Here is a 17,842-nt window from a genome sequence, read left to right as displayed (position 1 = left end):
TGATTTCAGATTAACAGTACTTTAGTTTAAGTGTGTTCTGGTACCTCAATCCTTAAAAACACAATGTGACATAAAAATCTGTACTAAATGGGAAAATCTTAGACTAAGTTCCTGGTTAATGCTGATTCAGCCAATCATTGCAGCATTGTTGACTTCAGGGTTCCTTGACTAATGAGAGGAAAAAAATGCTCCTGACTCAAATCTAATAACCTGTCTTGGAAACTGTATACCCTTGAAATGTTTCATTAATTTGTTGGATATCAGTATTGCTGCCAAGGTGAGCATTTAGTGCTCATTCCTAATTGCCTTTAAGGAAATGCTAATGGGACTGCCTTCTTGAATTGCTGAAATCCAAATAGTGTAGGTACATCAATGATGCTTTTAGGGAGGTAGTTCCAAGATTTTAACCCATTGAAGAAGGAACAGTGATCAATTTCCAAATCAGGTTCTCATGTGATTTAGATGGGTACATGCAATTGGTGATACTCTCACCCATAGATTGCCCTATCCTTCTACTTTGTAAAGGTGTTACTGAAAAAGACTTGGAAAATTGCTGTAGATTTTATTAACTGGCTCCACTGCTAGCACTGTGCAATGCCAGTGGTGGAAGGAATAAATATTTAAGTTGATGAATGATGTGTCAGTTAAATGAGCTGGTTTATCCTGGGTGTTTCTGAGTTTTTTGAAAGTTGTCAAAGTTTTGTGTGAACTTTGTCTCGACGAGAACTATACAATGATTACTCCTGCCAGTACTGCCATGAAAAAATAAATCTGCATCAGGTAGTTTGATGAGAATGCAGCCAACTCGGTGTTCCCTTCACGTTGGTTCTCGCTCCATCTGCCTCAAGACCAGTCTGGCAGCATTGTCCTGTAGGACTCAACCACAATACTCTTACTGACAAGACATTGACGAGGTATAACAGCATCCATTCTATGCCTATACTACTTCAATCTTTCTTCCTCATGGTGGCAATATGCAAAATGGAAAAGCATTGATTGACTAACTTTAAGAGGGTGGTAGGTGGTAATCAGCAGGAGGCTTCCTTGCCTATGCTTTGACCTGATGGTATGAGACTTCATGGCATTCAGTGTCAATGTCAAACACTCCTGAGGAACTCTTTCCCAACAATGTGTTGCAGGGGAAGGTCTAGGGTGATGATATTTCATCAATGGAACTGAATATACCCAGAAGTAGTGATGGAGGAATCTGGTACATTGGTTAAAGCATATGATTCTTGAAGTACCATTGTGCCAGGCTATTGTTTCACTGTTTGGGAATAGCTGACCAAATTTTGGCAGAGGTGCCCAAGGAGGAATTTGCAAACTTGACTGGACTGGGTACCTTTGTGGTGTCTGGTGCCTCATTGATGCCATTTGATCCATCAGTTTTGTCATCCTTCTTGAGTTTCCTGAAGTGGATTGTGACAGCTGAATGGTTCGCTATGGCATTTCAGAGGACAACTGAAGTTAAAGATAGATCAGACACAGAGGGATGTTAAAGAGCCAAATCAGATTTACAACAATCCATTAGTTTCACAATCACTATTACAAATGCTAACTTTTTATTCTAGAATGTCTTTTCATTTAATTCACTTAATTTAAATTCCTGCAGTTGCTACTGCGGAATTTGAACTCACATCTTCAAATCAGTCATCTTGGTTTTGAATTACTAGTCCAGCCATGTGTGCGCCAGCCTTGGGCACACTCTAGTATCACCTCACTACACCAAAGCTGGTGGTTCTGCAAGGTTTCTTTCCCCATCTCTCCATCAAAGAAAGTAGGCAGATACTTCAGAGACAAACTGAATAGCGTCAATTTGTTTATGTGAATTATTCGAAGACCTTTGACTTCTGAAATTTCCCAGAATTACAACATATTAATATTTTATTTAAATGCTCTTGTAGCCCTTGATTGACAACACTGGATTTCTGTATAATATATGTGAAAAGAACCCATGATCCATTGGTAGAACTGATTAAAACTGATGATTTAAGCATCATGGAATTTTCTATTTATTGCAGGTATTTTGTGCAACAAGCTTGAATGTTTTGTCTAGCCAATAGGTTGTTATTTGCAGCAAAAATACAGATTGTTAATTCTTGCCAGTATGCATATTATAGTTGTAAAAGGTCCCATTCAAATGTGTGACAAGTGTCCTGCGCTGTTGCTAGATTCAGTGCTAATTTCTTTTATTAATAATAATTATTAGGAAGAGGAAAGTGCACACCTTACTCTTTTCTTGTTGAAGTTCAATTTGAATGTCAGTCAGTTTGGCCCTGAGCTCTTCATTGGCAGCTTGCAAAGCAGCTAAGGCATCAGGCTTGTCTCCCTTAGCTCGAACGGCAGCACCCTTCTTTGACATTGTGTGCTGCTGTGTTCCGGAGGGCAAAAACCCAGACAGAGAACTCTCCGTTCCAAAGCTGGAGACTTCTCTTTCCCCTTGCCTTTCATCTACATTTTCACTTCCACCTTTAAAAGAAAGACAAAACACGGCATGTCAGGTTTAATCCATTCAATGGAGCTTTCAGCTTCAAAATTGAATTTGAATGGATCAGCAGTTCTTGCTGGCAAATGCAGACATTATTATTTGCAACAACAATGCGGAGGTATAACAAAATGAGATCTTCCTAATAATAATTCTGTGAACAGCAGAAGTAAGTGGCTTCAAAATCACTGATTTTACCTGCCCAATGCTTTAGAAAATACAGCATTAAAAATGGGGCTTATAGCTTCAAATGCTGTATCAATGTGCAGTTTAGAATTCAGCTGCAGTTAATGTTGAAACATGGCAGCACACTGAAACACATACAGTGAACACTTGTCAATACAGTCACAGCTACACAGAGGTTCCTCTATTTATTTATTGCAATCTTGGTGTAACAGCAACAGAATGTCTAGGCGAATGTTAATTTTCCAAAGATTTTGAATTTCTTCAGCTTGTTGAGCAGAAAAATCTCAGTGGCTAAGATGTAGCCTCCATTTGAACTGGAGAAGTTGCCAGATTCAATTACAGAGGTATAATGTGATTCAAGTAATGATGTTGGAAATATGAGTGTACAACTTTCAGTCTCATTTTAATTCTACTTTCTGAAATAAATGATGACAGGTTCTGCATTGGCTCTGGTCCAGTATTTCAGATGGAGAGTGTAAACATTGAAGTCACACCTGACTCTGTTAATCTATGTTCAGTGTGTCTTCCTCAACATTCACACAGCTGTTTTCCCAAAGCAATACATTCATTTAATGGTGTGAAAGTCATACTAGTTTCTCAGTGAAGCCTAGTTTAATGCATAGGCAGGGTTTTCATGAATGTGTTAAACTGTGATGTAGGATAATACCAACACCGTGGGTTTCATCCCCATATCAATTGTAGTTGTTCATGTGGAGGCCTCATCTTTCCCTATGTTTGCAAAGAACAGCACCACCAAATATATATAGCTAATTCTCTGGTGAGACAGATGTTTTGTCCTTTGTGGATTATAGTTTATGACTTATAACTCCTTAGCTGTGAACTTCCTCAGGGGTTCTCCGTCGGTGGCCATAACAGCCAAAGCAAATCCCATGTACATATGGAGATTGTGCTTCCACCAAAGGTATGAGTTGTTGGCAAATGACAGGCAGCAGCAGGTGATCATCTGGGATCAAGGACGCCAGAGGCAGAGGTCCCCACCTGTGGAGAGCTACTAGCATCTGCGGCTGGTCAATCATCCAAGGCCTGGGATCATCACTGAACTCCAAGACAAGGTTGCGGATGGTGGGAGAGAGGGTCATAGGTGAGGGGGGGGGGGGGGGGGGGTGGTGCTGTGGAGAAGAAAGGGCATGAGTAAGGAAAGGGAGGGCTCTCATTAGCGAAATCCCTTTGGCATTGCTGGGTTCCTCAGTTAGCCACTGAATGCAGGGACCAAGTCTGTGAGGATGTATTAGCTTTCCCCATGGCAATCCCTTTGTCACACGCTGGGCTATTACAAGCTGTGGCAGGGTGAGAGCCACTAGGTGGGTAAAGTGGGCATTAACCGCCCCCTTAAGGGCTTCAATTGGTGGCAATGTGGAAAGCTATCCAGTCTTTCCTGCCATGGGCCTAAGGTAGAGGCAGGAAGTTGGACGGATCCCTATTTGCTACTACAAATAGTAGCAAACTGTACTACAAAACTCACCACAGAGAAAGCCATAAGACTGTACTCATGATGGCCAGTCAAGAGAATCCCCAAGGGAGTTCATTCGATTTAGTTTAGAGCAACGGCAAGATTTAGACACATGAATATTTTCAACAGCCTAATAGAGAAAATGTCCAAAACTACCACCAATCAGAAAAAATTGAATATTTTCCCTTCATTTCATACTTTCAATCTTAATCAACTTTGAGCTCGGTTTCATTAACACTGTCTTGATAACAACGCTTTCCATATAAAAGGCCTTCACTGGCGACAGACAGAAACAATATTGACAGGTTTTGCGTTGACTCTGAAGCAACATTTCAAAAGTGGAATGTGAATAATATTAAAGTCACACTTCATGCTGTTGATCCATATTGAGTTTGACTCCCTCAATGTTTACACTTCACTTGTTTTCCCAAAGCAATATATTCATTAGATGGAATGAAATTCAAATGCAGTTGTGCTTGAGGTGGTGATAGAAATGAGGCAGTTTCTGCATCAACCTGTTCGTTCCACCTGACTTCACTGATGTTACGATCCCCATAGAGATGGATAATTCTTAAAAAGGAATGAACTCTTCAGTAAACAATGAAAAGGATCAAACGACTGGATTTCACATTTTAAGATTTTTCTGAAAAGGTTTAACATAAATCAATCGCTGATTAACAGGCAAATAATCCATTGATGAATATAAAAAGGTAAGTTGTGCATCGACTAACTTAACCAAAATATATCTAAAGAAACTCTTTCTCTATGTACCACACTTCAAGTAAATATGTAACATTATAGGAATAAATTATTCCACATTCTCCCACAGGTTCACCTTTCCATCCAGGACTCACTTCTCCATGGGTGGCACAGTGACTCATAACACCAGGGACCTGGGGTTCAATTCCAGCCTTAGTTGGCTGGCTATGTGGGTGGGGAAGTAGGATGCTTTTTGGAGGGTTGATGTGGGCTGAATGGCCTCTACTTGCACTGTAGAATTCTATGATTCTACAACTTCCCATATCATTCCGTTCAAGTTAAACTTTCCTGGATATAACCACCACTAGCAGGTTAGAACTTGGCAACTCTCCTCCTTCCATGGTCTCTTTAACATCCTACTGGTTCCTTCCTTTTGAACAGAAGGTAAACTTTCATCAGAATCCTGCTCAGTTGATAGTACAAAAGAGTCCACCAATTCCCCAAAGATTTTGCCTGAGTACCTTTAACTTTGATCAAAGTACCTTGCTATAGTTTCTTTAATAGCAGCTTCCAACATTTTTCCAATGACAGATATTAGGCCACTTGCTTTCTATCTTCCTTCCTTTTTGAATAAAGGGATCACATTTGTAATCTTCCAATTTTTCTCAAATCTACGGAGCTCTGGAAAATTAAAATTCATGCACCAATTATCTCACTGATCACATCTTTTTAAGCCCCTTTCCAAAGCAACTCTTTGAACCCCTTTTCAGAATGTTCTGTCTCACCTAAGTCTTAAATAAAAGTGGACATTTTAAAATGTGATTGATCTATAAACCTCAGCACCCATGGCAAGTATTATTGCAATATTAAAATTAACCAATCAAAATTTGATGATCAAGTGAGAGTTGGCACTGTTATAGAACCCTGATTATTAACATGACGACGTCACTGGTAAGTGGGCTAATCAGGCTATCACCTTGAACAGATTGACTAACATCGCATGTAAAATATAATTTTAGTAAAACATTCTCAATAAAAAAAATTAATATTTGAGTGTTGGTTAATTAAATAATGGCATTTCTTCTGTCATTCCACTCTTTGTTTTGAAAGTTTATTGTACGCTAATAATCCCTAAGTCTGATAAAATGGATAAGTAAGTACTATGTGCCATGAGAAGATGGGGAAATGATGGCCTAATGGCAATATCACTGGGCTATTAATCCAGAGACCAATGTAATATTTTGGGACCATGGGTTTAATTCTTGTCACGGCAGATGGTAACATTTGAATTTAATGTTTTTAAAAATCTGGAATTAAGAGCCTAATTGTGATCATTGTCGATTGTCAGGAGAAGCCCCAACCCATCTGGTTCATTCATGTTGTTTAGGGAACTGCTATCCTTGCCTGGTCTAGCCTACATGTTGCTGTTGGTAATGTTACCAAAACAGTTAGCAAGGTGTCTGATTCTTAACTCAATGAGGGATGGGCAATAAATGCTGACCTAGCTAGTGGTGTCCTCAGCCTGTGAATGAATAAAAAAAGTGGCAATCACTAACAAAGGACCCCACATCAGGACCTAGAAAGAATTGAGAGGACAAGTTTCTTCTCTTCACATCTTCCTCCTCCACTTCACTCAGCAACATATGCGCATATCTCTCACAATCTGGTCACGGTACTGGAGAAGCCAATGACTAACACTTGAGTCATTTTACTCCTTGCCTGGAGGAGGAAGAATTTTATCAGATATCTGTTATGAAGGTGGGCAGCAGTAGATCTGGAAAGGTCAAATAAAGTATTTTAAAAAACAGTTACAAATGTTGACGCTGCCTAGGTAAAGGTGTGGTGGTCTCATGCTGAACTGCCCCCTGAAATGGCTCAGCAAGGCAGTTAATTGTGTCAAGCCATGACAAAGTTAAAAGAAAGGAGTGAAACCAGACAGATCATTTGGCATTGACCATGTTACTGCTAATACAGTACAACTACAGAAAACATTGCCTTATCAACTTTACAAAGTCCTCCTTCTCAACATCTCGGGGCTTATGCCAACTTGGGGGAGTCTCACGAGTCGAGAAACACTTGATATTGTCTGTAAGGGCTGATTCCACGAGCATGACTATTTTCCAGTCACGCCACTACCATCCTGGATGATGTTCTGTCTCACCAGCAGGATATGCCCAACCTAGTGGAGATGGCCATTGCCTTGAGCTTACTTGCTTCATACCTGCCCAAGACCAAGGTGCTACGCAACCAAATGTGGGCAAAGAACCCTCTGCTTATTATCTAACACCCCCTGTCCGTACCTCAGCTGAAGTGCTCCTGCATATTGAACAACCCTCACTTCAAGGAAGCACTAAACGTGGCAAGGGCACAGACACAGACTTACTCCAACTGGAGGTCTTTAATGTCCACCATTAAAAGTGGCTCGGCAGTACCACTGCTGATTAAGCTGCAGATAATGAAGGAACCAACAAGATAGAATAACTACTTTACATCATCCTCACCATTCTGCCTGCCACAGATGAACCTATCTGTGACAGTATTGCCATAGGTGACCACCCTGAAGTACTTGTAGAGACAAAGTCTCATCTTGATATTGGAATAACTTCCATCGTGTATTTGCACTGTGATAAATAGGACAGATAGTGAACAGATCTAGAACTCAAGACTGAGCATCCATGAAACATAGTGGGCATCTGCAGGAGAAAAATTATACTCAACCACAATCTCAGTCTCAAGGCCTGACCTATCCCCGACTCTACCATTACCATCAAGCCAGGGGATCAGCCTTGGTTCAACAAAGGCTCCAGGAGGGAAGACCAAGTACAGCACCACACATACCTAAAAGTGAAGTGTCAATCTGGTGAAGTAACAACTCAGGATTACATGCTTCTTCAATAGCATAAGCAGCGAGTTATGGACAGCACTAAACAATCCCATAATCAATGGATCAGACTGAAGTTCTGCAGTCCTGCCACATCTAGTCGTGAATGGTGGTGGACAATTAAACAACTCAGTGAAGGAGGATGAGAGAAGAGCCAAGCACATCAGTATAACTGTAAGGCTAAAGCATTCACAGCAATCATCAGCCAAAAGTCCCAAGTGGATGATCCATTTCAACCTGCCTTTGTGGTCCACAGCATCACAGACAACAGACTTCAACCAATTTTATTTGCACCAGGTGACATCAAGGAACGGATGAGGGCACTGGAAACTGCACTTTAGACCCCAACAACTTTCCAGCAAAGTACTAAGCACTTGTGTTCCAGAACTCGTAACCCCCTTGCCAAGCTATTCCATTACAGCTAAAAAAAAATTTGCCCACCAATGAAAAACATTGCCTGTGTAAATCCTGTATACAGAAAGCAAGGTTAATATAAACTAGCCAATAACCGTCCTATCAGTCTATACTTGAACATCAGCAAATTGATGGATGGGGTCATCATCAGTACTATGACATGGCTCTATAAAGGAATAACCCACTCACTAAGTTTCAGCTTGGGTTCATCCAGGGCCTCCATCTCAAGAACAGAAATAGGATGATGCTTACTCAATATTCAGCACCATTCGTGACCATGGACAGCCCATGTCCATATGCAGCAAGAAATATCCAGGGTGAGGTTATAGAAAGCAAGTAGCATTCATAAGCTCAAGGCAATGGCCATCTCCAATAATGGAGAATGCAATCATTGACCCTTAATGTTCAATGACATTACCATTACTGAAACCCAACTATCAATGGGGGTATCAGTGACCAGATATTGAACTGGACCAGCCATATGAATAGAATGACTGGAATAACATGTTAAAGGCTTGAAATTTTGCAATGAGTAGCATCCATTCTCCCAAAACCTGTCCAAACATCTACAAAGCACAAGGCAAGAGTGTGATGGAATATTCTCCCCTTACCTGGATGACACTCAAAGTTCAACACCATTAAGGCACTCAGCTACCACCTTCAACAATCAATCCCTTCTCCTTCAAAACACAGTGGCAACAAAGTATACAAAATATCTTGACTCACCAAGGTTCCTCTGACAGTACCTTCCAAGCCTGCAACCTCTACCACCTGGAATGACAAAGGCAGCAGAAGCATGGAAATATACCATCTCAAAGTTCTCTTTCAAACCACACACCCTCTGACTTTGGAATCACATCCATGTTCCTTCACAGTTGCTGGTTCAGAATAGTGGGCCTCCCTTCCTAACAGCTCTGTTATTGTCCCCACACCTCAAGAACTGTAGCAACTCAAGATGCAGATCAAGACAACCTTCTCCAGGGCAGATAGCGATGGGTAATAAGTTCGGGTCTAGCCAGTGACACCCACAACCCATGAAATAAAAACACAATTACATCATGGTGTATGAACATACAAATTTAACTGCCATTTTGGAGTTCAATGCTGCAGCTAATACTGCCTCCTAACCACGCAAAGCCTCAACACTTGTAAAGCACCAGGAAAAAGCTCTTCACCAAGATTACTTAGAGGGATCATAAAGTACTTACAGGTTAATTATTGATGGATTTCTATTGGCTGTTGCTGCTATAATTGCATCTGTACTTGGTGCTTTTCATAGCAGAGTTAGAGACATAAAAATCTGAAGATGCTGGAATCAAAATGGACAAGTAGGAGGCCGGAAGAACACAGCCCACCAGGCAGTGTCAGGAGGTGGAGAAGTCTGAAATTTTTGTGTAAGCCTTCTTCAGGAATGAAGATAGGGGTCAGGAGGGTTGCAGATAAAGAGAGGTGGCGGGGAAGGGTTATATCAGATATGAAACAGCAAAGTTGTTTGTTGAGCTTGTGGATTCCACGTCAGAGTTAGAAGAGTAGAGGTCCTCTACATGCTTTGGAAAAGCCTGCCCTCCAGGTCACCACCCATTTCAATTCCGCTTCCCACTCCTTCGCTGACATGTCCATCCTCGGTCTCCTCCATTGCCAGAGTGAATCAGACCACGAATCGGAGGAACAACACCTCATCTTCCATCTGGACAGCCTAAAGCCCAGAGGACTCAACATTGAGTTCTCCAATTTCAAATCATCTTCCTATCCCCTCCCCCTCCCTTCTATCCCTCCAACTGACCCCTCCTTCCACCGACCAAGCCGATTCATTCCTTCTACAGCTGAGTGGCATGATTGGAGAATGAATGCTGACATCTTAAGAGAGAGCTCACTCCAGGTTACATCCCAGACTTCAACAGCAGAATCCAAGCTTGGTGGTGAACTTGCATTTGCACTTGCACAATGCTTGCTTTTTGCCCTGTGTGGGGCTAATTGTGGATCCTTGGGTAACTCACTCATTGCTTATGATACAGATGTCATTAAAAATAGCACTGCTTAAATATTGTTGCCACACAATCCCAATTTATACAGATACACGTGATTTGATTTGGCCTCTGAATTAATCCAAGGAAATACCACGCCTTCCAGGTACATAAAAATGAGAAGAAGTGCAACACTCAAAAAAATGTAAATAAGTCAACTAAATTAAAAGAACAAATCATACAAAAGGATGGAGCATTAGATTGAGGCAGTGTTTTTCATATAGGAATGTAGACTATGTACCTTAACTAAAAGGTGATAATGAAGAAGGAGGAATCGGTTTCCTGGTTCAAGACAAGATAAGGGTGCAGCTTTAGCCAAAAATCATTAGACCGTCAAGGACACTCCCTGTCTACAATGTAAAGGACATGCCTTTACATTGTCACAGCTGCAGTGATAACAAAATTTGGCAGTGGGGAAATAAGCAGAATCAGGGATTATTCGATCTAAGCAAGAACAGGGTTGTGTGTACATGAAAAAATGAAATAACTTTTGCAAGCCATTAAATTGCACTAGCAAGGTTTAGTATTTTTATAAAGTGAAAGCTGTACAAAGAAAAGTGATGCAATCAATGTCCACAGTATCCATGAACAGAAAGCACAGAAGACTTGAAGAGATACTTGGAATGTCATGAGCCACGTTGGCTATGTGATGAAAATCAAGTCTCACGATCACAAAATCATCACAAATGTGAAAATTAGATTAATCAACCAAATTGCGCACTTCAATGTAACTGTCTCATTCAGATTTAAAGAATATGCTTACAGGTTTTTTTAAAAGAAGAAAACTGACTTGTGATCAAACTGTTTACAATCGATGGAAAGAAAGAAACATTAATGTTAATCTGGACTTTCAAACAAAAATATGCATAGCATGAGGCCAGCATTTATTGTCTATCCCTAATTGTCTGGAGGACAGATAAGAATCGACCACATTGCTTTGGATCTGGAGTCACATCTAGGCCAGACCAGGTAAGGATTGCAGGAATTCCTTTCCTAAAGGTCAGTAGTGAACTCGGTGGGTTTTCTCTTGATTATCATTTAGACACTTAATTCCAATTTTTTATTGGATTCAAATTCCACCATCTGCAGTGGCAGGATTTGAAACCAGATCCCCAAATCATTACCTGAGTCGTTGCAATTAACAGTCCAGCGTTAACACCATTAGGTCATCACCTCCCCAATTTTATAATGTCAACTTTGCACTTTTTAAAAGATGTTCACACACACACACACACACACAAACAGACACCAAAAGACACAACACAAGATACATGTACTGTGGGTCAGGAAGGGAAAACAAGTCAGTAAAGGTCAGTCCTGGCATCAGGCTAGATTACAAATATCAATGAGTTGTTTTCTTTTATCTTTGCTAATGACACAAGGTTGTGGATACACAGATTCTCAGAGTTTCATTCACTGGTTGAGGATTTGTCCTTTCGGAACCTCTAAAAGGTTTTATTCCTTGCTTTCTTCTTTCAATTAGAGAATTTTCAGCAAATCCAATTTACAGAGAAACCATGAGATTTTCTGCTATTCTCCATACTGGAGGGAGAGACAAAGATTTAGACCCTTTCTGTTTGCGGGCTAGAAGCTGCTGATTCTTAACCACATAAACAGATTATGGTTTCCTGCACAGGGAATAATTAAATGGTTGCTGAGCCCTCCTGAACTGATAACCGATTCCAATTGAAAAACCAACCAAAAGCTGCAGCTGAGCAACACTGAGCCTCACCCAGCAAGGCTGTGCCATTCTGTTTGAAGAGACACAACTCAAAATGCATTCTCGTAGCTTGTTTTTAAAACTGCAAGTATCTTCTCACATTGTGTCCTTGGTTTAAAAGGCATATTTTTTCCAATTTTAGTCCACAGTCCAAAAATAAAAAAAAGTGTTTTTCTTTAAAAGAGGATGAACAAAGTATTTGGGCCTGAGGGGTGGGTATTCATCAATACAAACTTTGACCCAAGAACAATGATGTCGCTCTCAATTATACTTTGTAAATCATTGATTAGATACTGCAATACATCAAGTCTTACTTGAGTTGAATACATTTTGGTCACAGTCACAAACAAGGGCCAAATGTCGAACCATTAAATCTTAAGGTTTATCACAAAGAAATTTATTACTTGCACCAGGCCAGTCATGCCTGATGTCTAACCACAAGCAATTCACAATACTCCAAGTGATGTACTGTTTTGATATCTGAACTGATGTATTCTTCTTCTTCCACCACTGCCTGCTTAGGTAGAAGTTGTGGCTATCTGAAAAGGGAGAAAGGAACAAGGGTAAGATTATGGTGCTGGGATTAGAAAAAAAACAAGAGGTATATGCTTACCTCACGTGAAGCTGGTAAATCAGAACAGCATGTGCAATGAGGAACCATCAGGCGTATAAAGGATTAGATAAAACAAAACCACCATTTCACTGCCCACGGTCCTAGTCCTGATGCGTCCCACCAGTGGCACCCGCTGGCTCTGGTGGGCTGCCCTGATGTCTTGAAAAGCAGGGACTCCATCAGTGAGTTTGATACAATCATTTGGGTGTTTTGGCTCTCATGGTCGAATATCTAACAATACGGGTGCACCTTGAGAATGTGGCTGTGAGACTTTCAGCAGTGCCACATATGTAAGGGTTAAGGCTATAAACACCAATAGGTGTTGTAATTGATCAAGATTGTTGGTAGGAAGATGATCGAGGTGCAGTTCCCTGAGCAACATGTGAGCCCAGTAGTGCAACTGATGGCAGATGAATTCACTAAGCTTGGCCATACATGAACGGCCATTGAACTTTTTGCAGCCTCATTCAGCCCTATAGCTTTGGCCACCGCTTCATTCTCATGTTATCTAAAGTGCCTCCTGGCTCCCTTTCGATATAGAACATAAATTATTTGCCCCTCTCCATTAGACTGCAGAGCGTAGCAACCAAAGGTTTTGGAGAATGTTCTTTCCTATATTTAACACATGGCTGGTCCAAGCACTTCAGGTCAAGCCCCAACCTCAGTGTACCTCTCATGAAAAAAGTCAAGACTGGCTTGAGGCAGAGCAGGCTAGCCTTAAATCATGCCACCCTGACATGGTTAGGACACAAGTTACTCAAGGACAGGCTTCGTGCTAGCTGCATGTAGCAATCAGGACATGATGGGACAACATGTTGACGGTGCACTTCCAGCATCACATTGAACTGATGCAGAATAAGTCTGCATCATCAGCACTATTGCCTACTTGCTGAGTCCTCATTATGGCACTGAACAGATATTAACTGTATTTTGTTTGCATTCATGAAACAGCATGAAAAACAATTTGTTGCACCTACTCAGAAAGAATTCCTTCTGCTGGTTGTAAATTGTTGCAAAGATTTGACTCCTGTCTGCTTGTCCATGTTGACCAAATATCCTAAATTAATCTCGTCCCATTTGCCAGCACTTGGCCCATATCCTTCTAAAACTTTTCTATTCATATACCCATCCAGATGCCTTTTAAATGTTGCAATTGTACCAGCCTCTACTACTTCCTCTAGCAGCTCATACCATACACGCACCACCCTCTGTGTGAAAAAGTTGCCCCTTGGGTCCCTTTTAAATTTTTCCCCTCTCACCCTAAACCTATGCCCTCTAGGACTGGACTCCCCCACCCCAGGGAAAATACCTTGTCTATTTACTCTATCCATGCCCTTCATGATTTTATAAACCCCTGTATGGTCACCAGTCAGCCTCAGATGCTCTAGCGAAAACAGCTCTAGCCTATTCAGCATCTCCCCGTAGCTCAAATCCTCCAACCCTGGCAACATTCTTGTAAATCCTTTCTGAACACTTTCAAGTTTCACAACATCCTTTCTATAGGAAAGAGACCAGAATTACACACAATATTCCAAATGTGGCCTAACCAACGTCCTGTATGGCCACAACATGACCTGCCAACTCCGATCCTCAATGCCCAGACCAATAAAGGAAAGCATTCTAAATGCTTTGTGGGTTTGTTTGCATGCAGTACATCTCTTTAACTCTATAACTTTAGTTAAGTTTCCAGCAATACAAGATCAAGTAATCTTTTGCAGGTTCAACTGAAGCTCCCCGCCAAGAGTTATGATAGGGGTAAAATATGGAATATCAAGCTTTAATTTCCTCCATCTAATTGGTATACCAGAGACATCTCATGGATTTAAATGTTTTCTTTTTGATCAAAGAAGAAAAATGAATCCGAAATAACTAGTAGTTAACTGACCACAGATTGAGGCAATTTTGGAAACCCCATGTGGAGTAAATGAAGCCATCTGCAGTGAAATTGTTTTTTATTCTCAAAAATATCAAAAGTAGGTAACTGAGGCAATGTCAAAAAATTCACACTTCTTGTCCTAATTTACACGTGTGCATGATAATTTCATGTTTTGGGAAATAAAAGGTTCACTAAGCCAGTTAGCCAGCAAGGATAAAAAAATGGAACTAAACTCAAGAAAATACACTGGATTATATTTCAACAGCTGCTTTTGAGCAGCAGAGCAGAGAGGAGAACAATCAAATGTGACAAAAGCTTGAACTCCCTCTGACCCTATATCTCCCACCATCTCAGAAGACCGTGAGAATGGAAAGAGGAAAAACGGGAAAGCAACCATTCACTGAGAACTGAGACACATCTACAAATTCCACTCGTGCTGAGGATACAAAGCAACCATTAAACAACTATGGTCACAAGTAAAGAATCTAACATCTCAAGCCTTTTAATTGTGTAATAGTTATTCTCTCTGCCATGCCAGCTGCTCCCTTTTAAACTTATCGCCTGTTTATGTCTCTGCTTGATGATTTATTTTCTTTATTCTTTTTTCTCAAGGTTAGTAACTAGTGACAATCCTCATTCTTTCACTCAAGGTGACCTTGGTAATTGGCTTCTTCATTTTCTACAAAGTATACCTTCGCTTTCCACGGTTTCAGTTACCCGCGGTTTACCGTGGCACGAACACATTACAGGGAACGTTCCAGAACCAGGCACCTGGGGATGCTGGGAGGATAGGTTTTCCAGTTAAATGAATGTATTCACTCCTATCCGCGGTTTCGGGCTTCCATGGTAGGTCTTGGAAAGTATCCCTTGCGGGTATGGGGTGAATACTTTATTTTAAATGGAGCATGACAGTTGTGTGCTAAAACAAAATTTTTAAAAACTTGCTGTGGCTAACTGAGAGGGGGTTAAAAAGATGGGTGCTAATACCCCCTGCTGACTTGATTGTAATTATTCCCAGAAGTTTTCCTCCTAGGTTGTTTTTTCTGCTGTGTAACTAGAGTAACATTATAATGTACTTTCTGCCCTCTCACCACGCCATGACAAAATGTTTTACAGCATCCAATATTTTTTGGATGGGTCTGTAGGCACAAACTGTCATGATTGTTAAAATCCTCATTCCCAAAACAAAGGACTTAAATGTATATTTCAGATTCTAGGAATATGCTGTTTTCCAATCATTGTTCAATAAAGCAGAATTCAGAAAGAAACAATTGCCAGCCATCTGTGAACAATGGTTCAATGCTGTAAGAGACAATGCAAATGATAATAATAGGTTTGTGCTCTGCTTTTTAAAATATTTGTCTCCAATGAACATCAACATTAAGCCAGGGAACATAGCATTCGAGGCAACAGCAGCTACATTCTTCTGCAGCAGTTATGCTGAGTGTTTGTACTATAGTGCTCATTCTATGTTTTTCATTCCAATTAAGTGTATGAAAATTTCCTTATGATTACAAAAACAAGCAATACTTAGGAAATAGTCCATTTCTAGTACTTTAAAACAACTGTGTCTCCGCAGTTATTTAAAGGTGGAACTGATGTGTAGAAGCAAAGTCTTGAGCAAGTTATTTCTAAGTACAAATGCAGAAGGCATAGTTGTCTCACTGTAAGAATGTGCTAATCCTTTCTTTTCCACAGCAGTCAAAAATCTTCTTTGTGAAATAGTATGCAGCTTGCATGAAGACAGAAGTGAGTATAAAATACCCTATGATGCAGATTTTGAGGCTTTAATACACAGGTCCAAGCTTAACTAAAAGGAGGTTCAACCAAACATTTTACTGGACAAACTAAAAAAGGCGATGCATTTTTGAGAGGTAATTGAAAGTTGGATATCCAAAGCTCATTCCAGTACTAATGTGACACAACGGTTCTGATAATATTCCATATATCACACGAATAGATTCTCCTTTAACCTGATTCTAGGCTGTCATTATGGGTATCTTTTTTGTAAAAATATTAAAATCATTTGTTCAGTTTTGAACATTATACATGAGTAATGCAAGGTATCTACAACACTTCATACATCAGGTTTATTAAATTTCAGCAATGTTTCCATACCTATTTCATTCAGTAAAGGTTTTCCTTCTTGTCCAATAAGTTCTTAAGACTTTTAACAGTGTTCATGTAGTTAATGAAAAATAAATTGGGATAAAGTCAGTAGGATTTCATTTAGGAAGAAATAATGAGAACATCCATAATAGACAAGACTGGCCTATATTGCCATGCAATAAAAATTAAGTATTCTCAATAGAAGAGGCTAGACACAGTAAATAATTGTTTGGTGGCACTACAGTAGAATGTGTTTCAGCTCTAATGCGCTGTGTCATTCCCTGGTATGTACAGCTGTCTGACTGTATTTCCTCACACAGCACATTTCTGACATAATTATTGTAACGAAGATGGTGAATGTTATGTGGCCCTGAGGTGTCAAAGCAAAAAAACAAGAATTTAAAGTCATATATTTTATATATTTAAAAATAAATGTGCAAAGTCAATTTGTATTATAATCAGAACACTGACAAACAGTGAAAAACAAATTCTACATAATGGCTGGATGAAGCATGCATTCCAATTACCCGATATGTTGTGGAAGGGCCAATTAATTTTCATTTAAATAAAACATGTTGCAGCCAGCATTCTATGTTCACTGATTGAAAGGGGAGGAAATTTGATTGGGTGGACACTACATAAAAGTAGCTTGCAGCTCCTTAAAATGAGAGTTTCATCAATGGTGACTGGATTGGGAATTATTGAAACACCAGGCGGCATGATAATTAGTTTTCCTCCAGCAACCATGAAACCAACATGGTCATTCTAAAAGATGAGAGACTTAACAAACAATCCAGGTCTTTTTCAATATATAATTTCAGTTACATCACACTATTAACTTTTGCTATAAATTCTGTGTCTTACAATCTTATGCTCCACAACCACCTGATGAAGGAGCAGCGCTCCGAAAGCTAGTGCTTCCAAATAAACCTGTTGGACTATAACCTGGTGTTGTGTGATTTCAAACTTTGTACACCCCAGATCAACACCAGTATCTCCAAATCTTCCTTGACCTCACCACTACCAAGGAGATGCTTTACAGGATATATGCAACAGCAAGGAAATCCATACTTTCCCTCCCATCAATTTAATCACCAACAATGGAGAGGATGGAACACACAAGACAATGACAATAACATTGTTCCATGGACCTGGGTGTAATGCAGGAGACTGACTGATAGCTAAGTTCTGGGTCCCTTGTCTTGCTTTTCAAATTCACTTAAGTGGCACAAACACCACAACCTCATGTAATGCCAGTTATCTGCTCCCATATACTCTTGTCATTACATACTAACTATTTACCTCTTTGTATTTTCTAGGCAATTTGAGCCATCGAGCATCGTAAACTGAGAAAGGTAAGATTC

General features: G+C 40.2%; 1 protein-coding gene across 18 annotated transcripts in view; it reads right to left on the bottom strand.

Annotated features, from left to right (window-relative positions):
• The window catches only part of jakmip3 (Janus kinase and microtubule interacting protein 3), a 383,498-nt gene that overhangs the window by 279,538 nt on the left and 86,118 nt on the right, over window positions 1–17,842 (bottom strand). For 17 of the 18 annotated variants that reach the window (XM_072557642.1, XM_072557643.1, XM_072557644.1 and 14 more), the window contains exon 2: window positions 2,228–2,469. In XM_072557642.1, the coding sequence (XP_072413743.1) occupies window positions 2,228–2,362 (135 nt within the window). In that variant the 5' untranslated portion in view covers window positions 2,363–2,469. Of the gene's footprint in view, window positions 1–2,227; window positions 2,470–17,842 lie in introns of those variants that run through there. The other variant, XM_072557653.1, reaches the window with a different exon arrangement.

Source organism: Chiloscyllium punctatum, chromosome 38 (assembly GCF_047496795.1).
Source record: "Chiloscyllium punctatum isolate Juve2018m chromosome 38, sChiPun1.3, whole genome shotgun sequence".
Lineage (NCBI taxonomy): Eukaryota > Metazoa > Chordata > Chondrichthyes > Orectolobiformes > Hemiscylliidae > Chiloscyllium > Chiloscyllium punctatum.
This window is presented reverse-complemented; position numbering and strand designations above follow the sequence as displayed.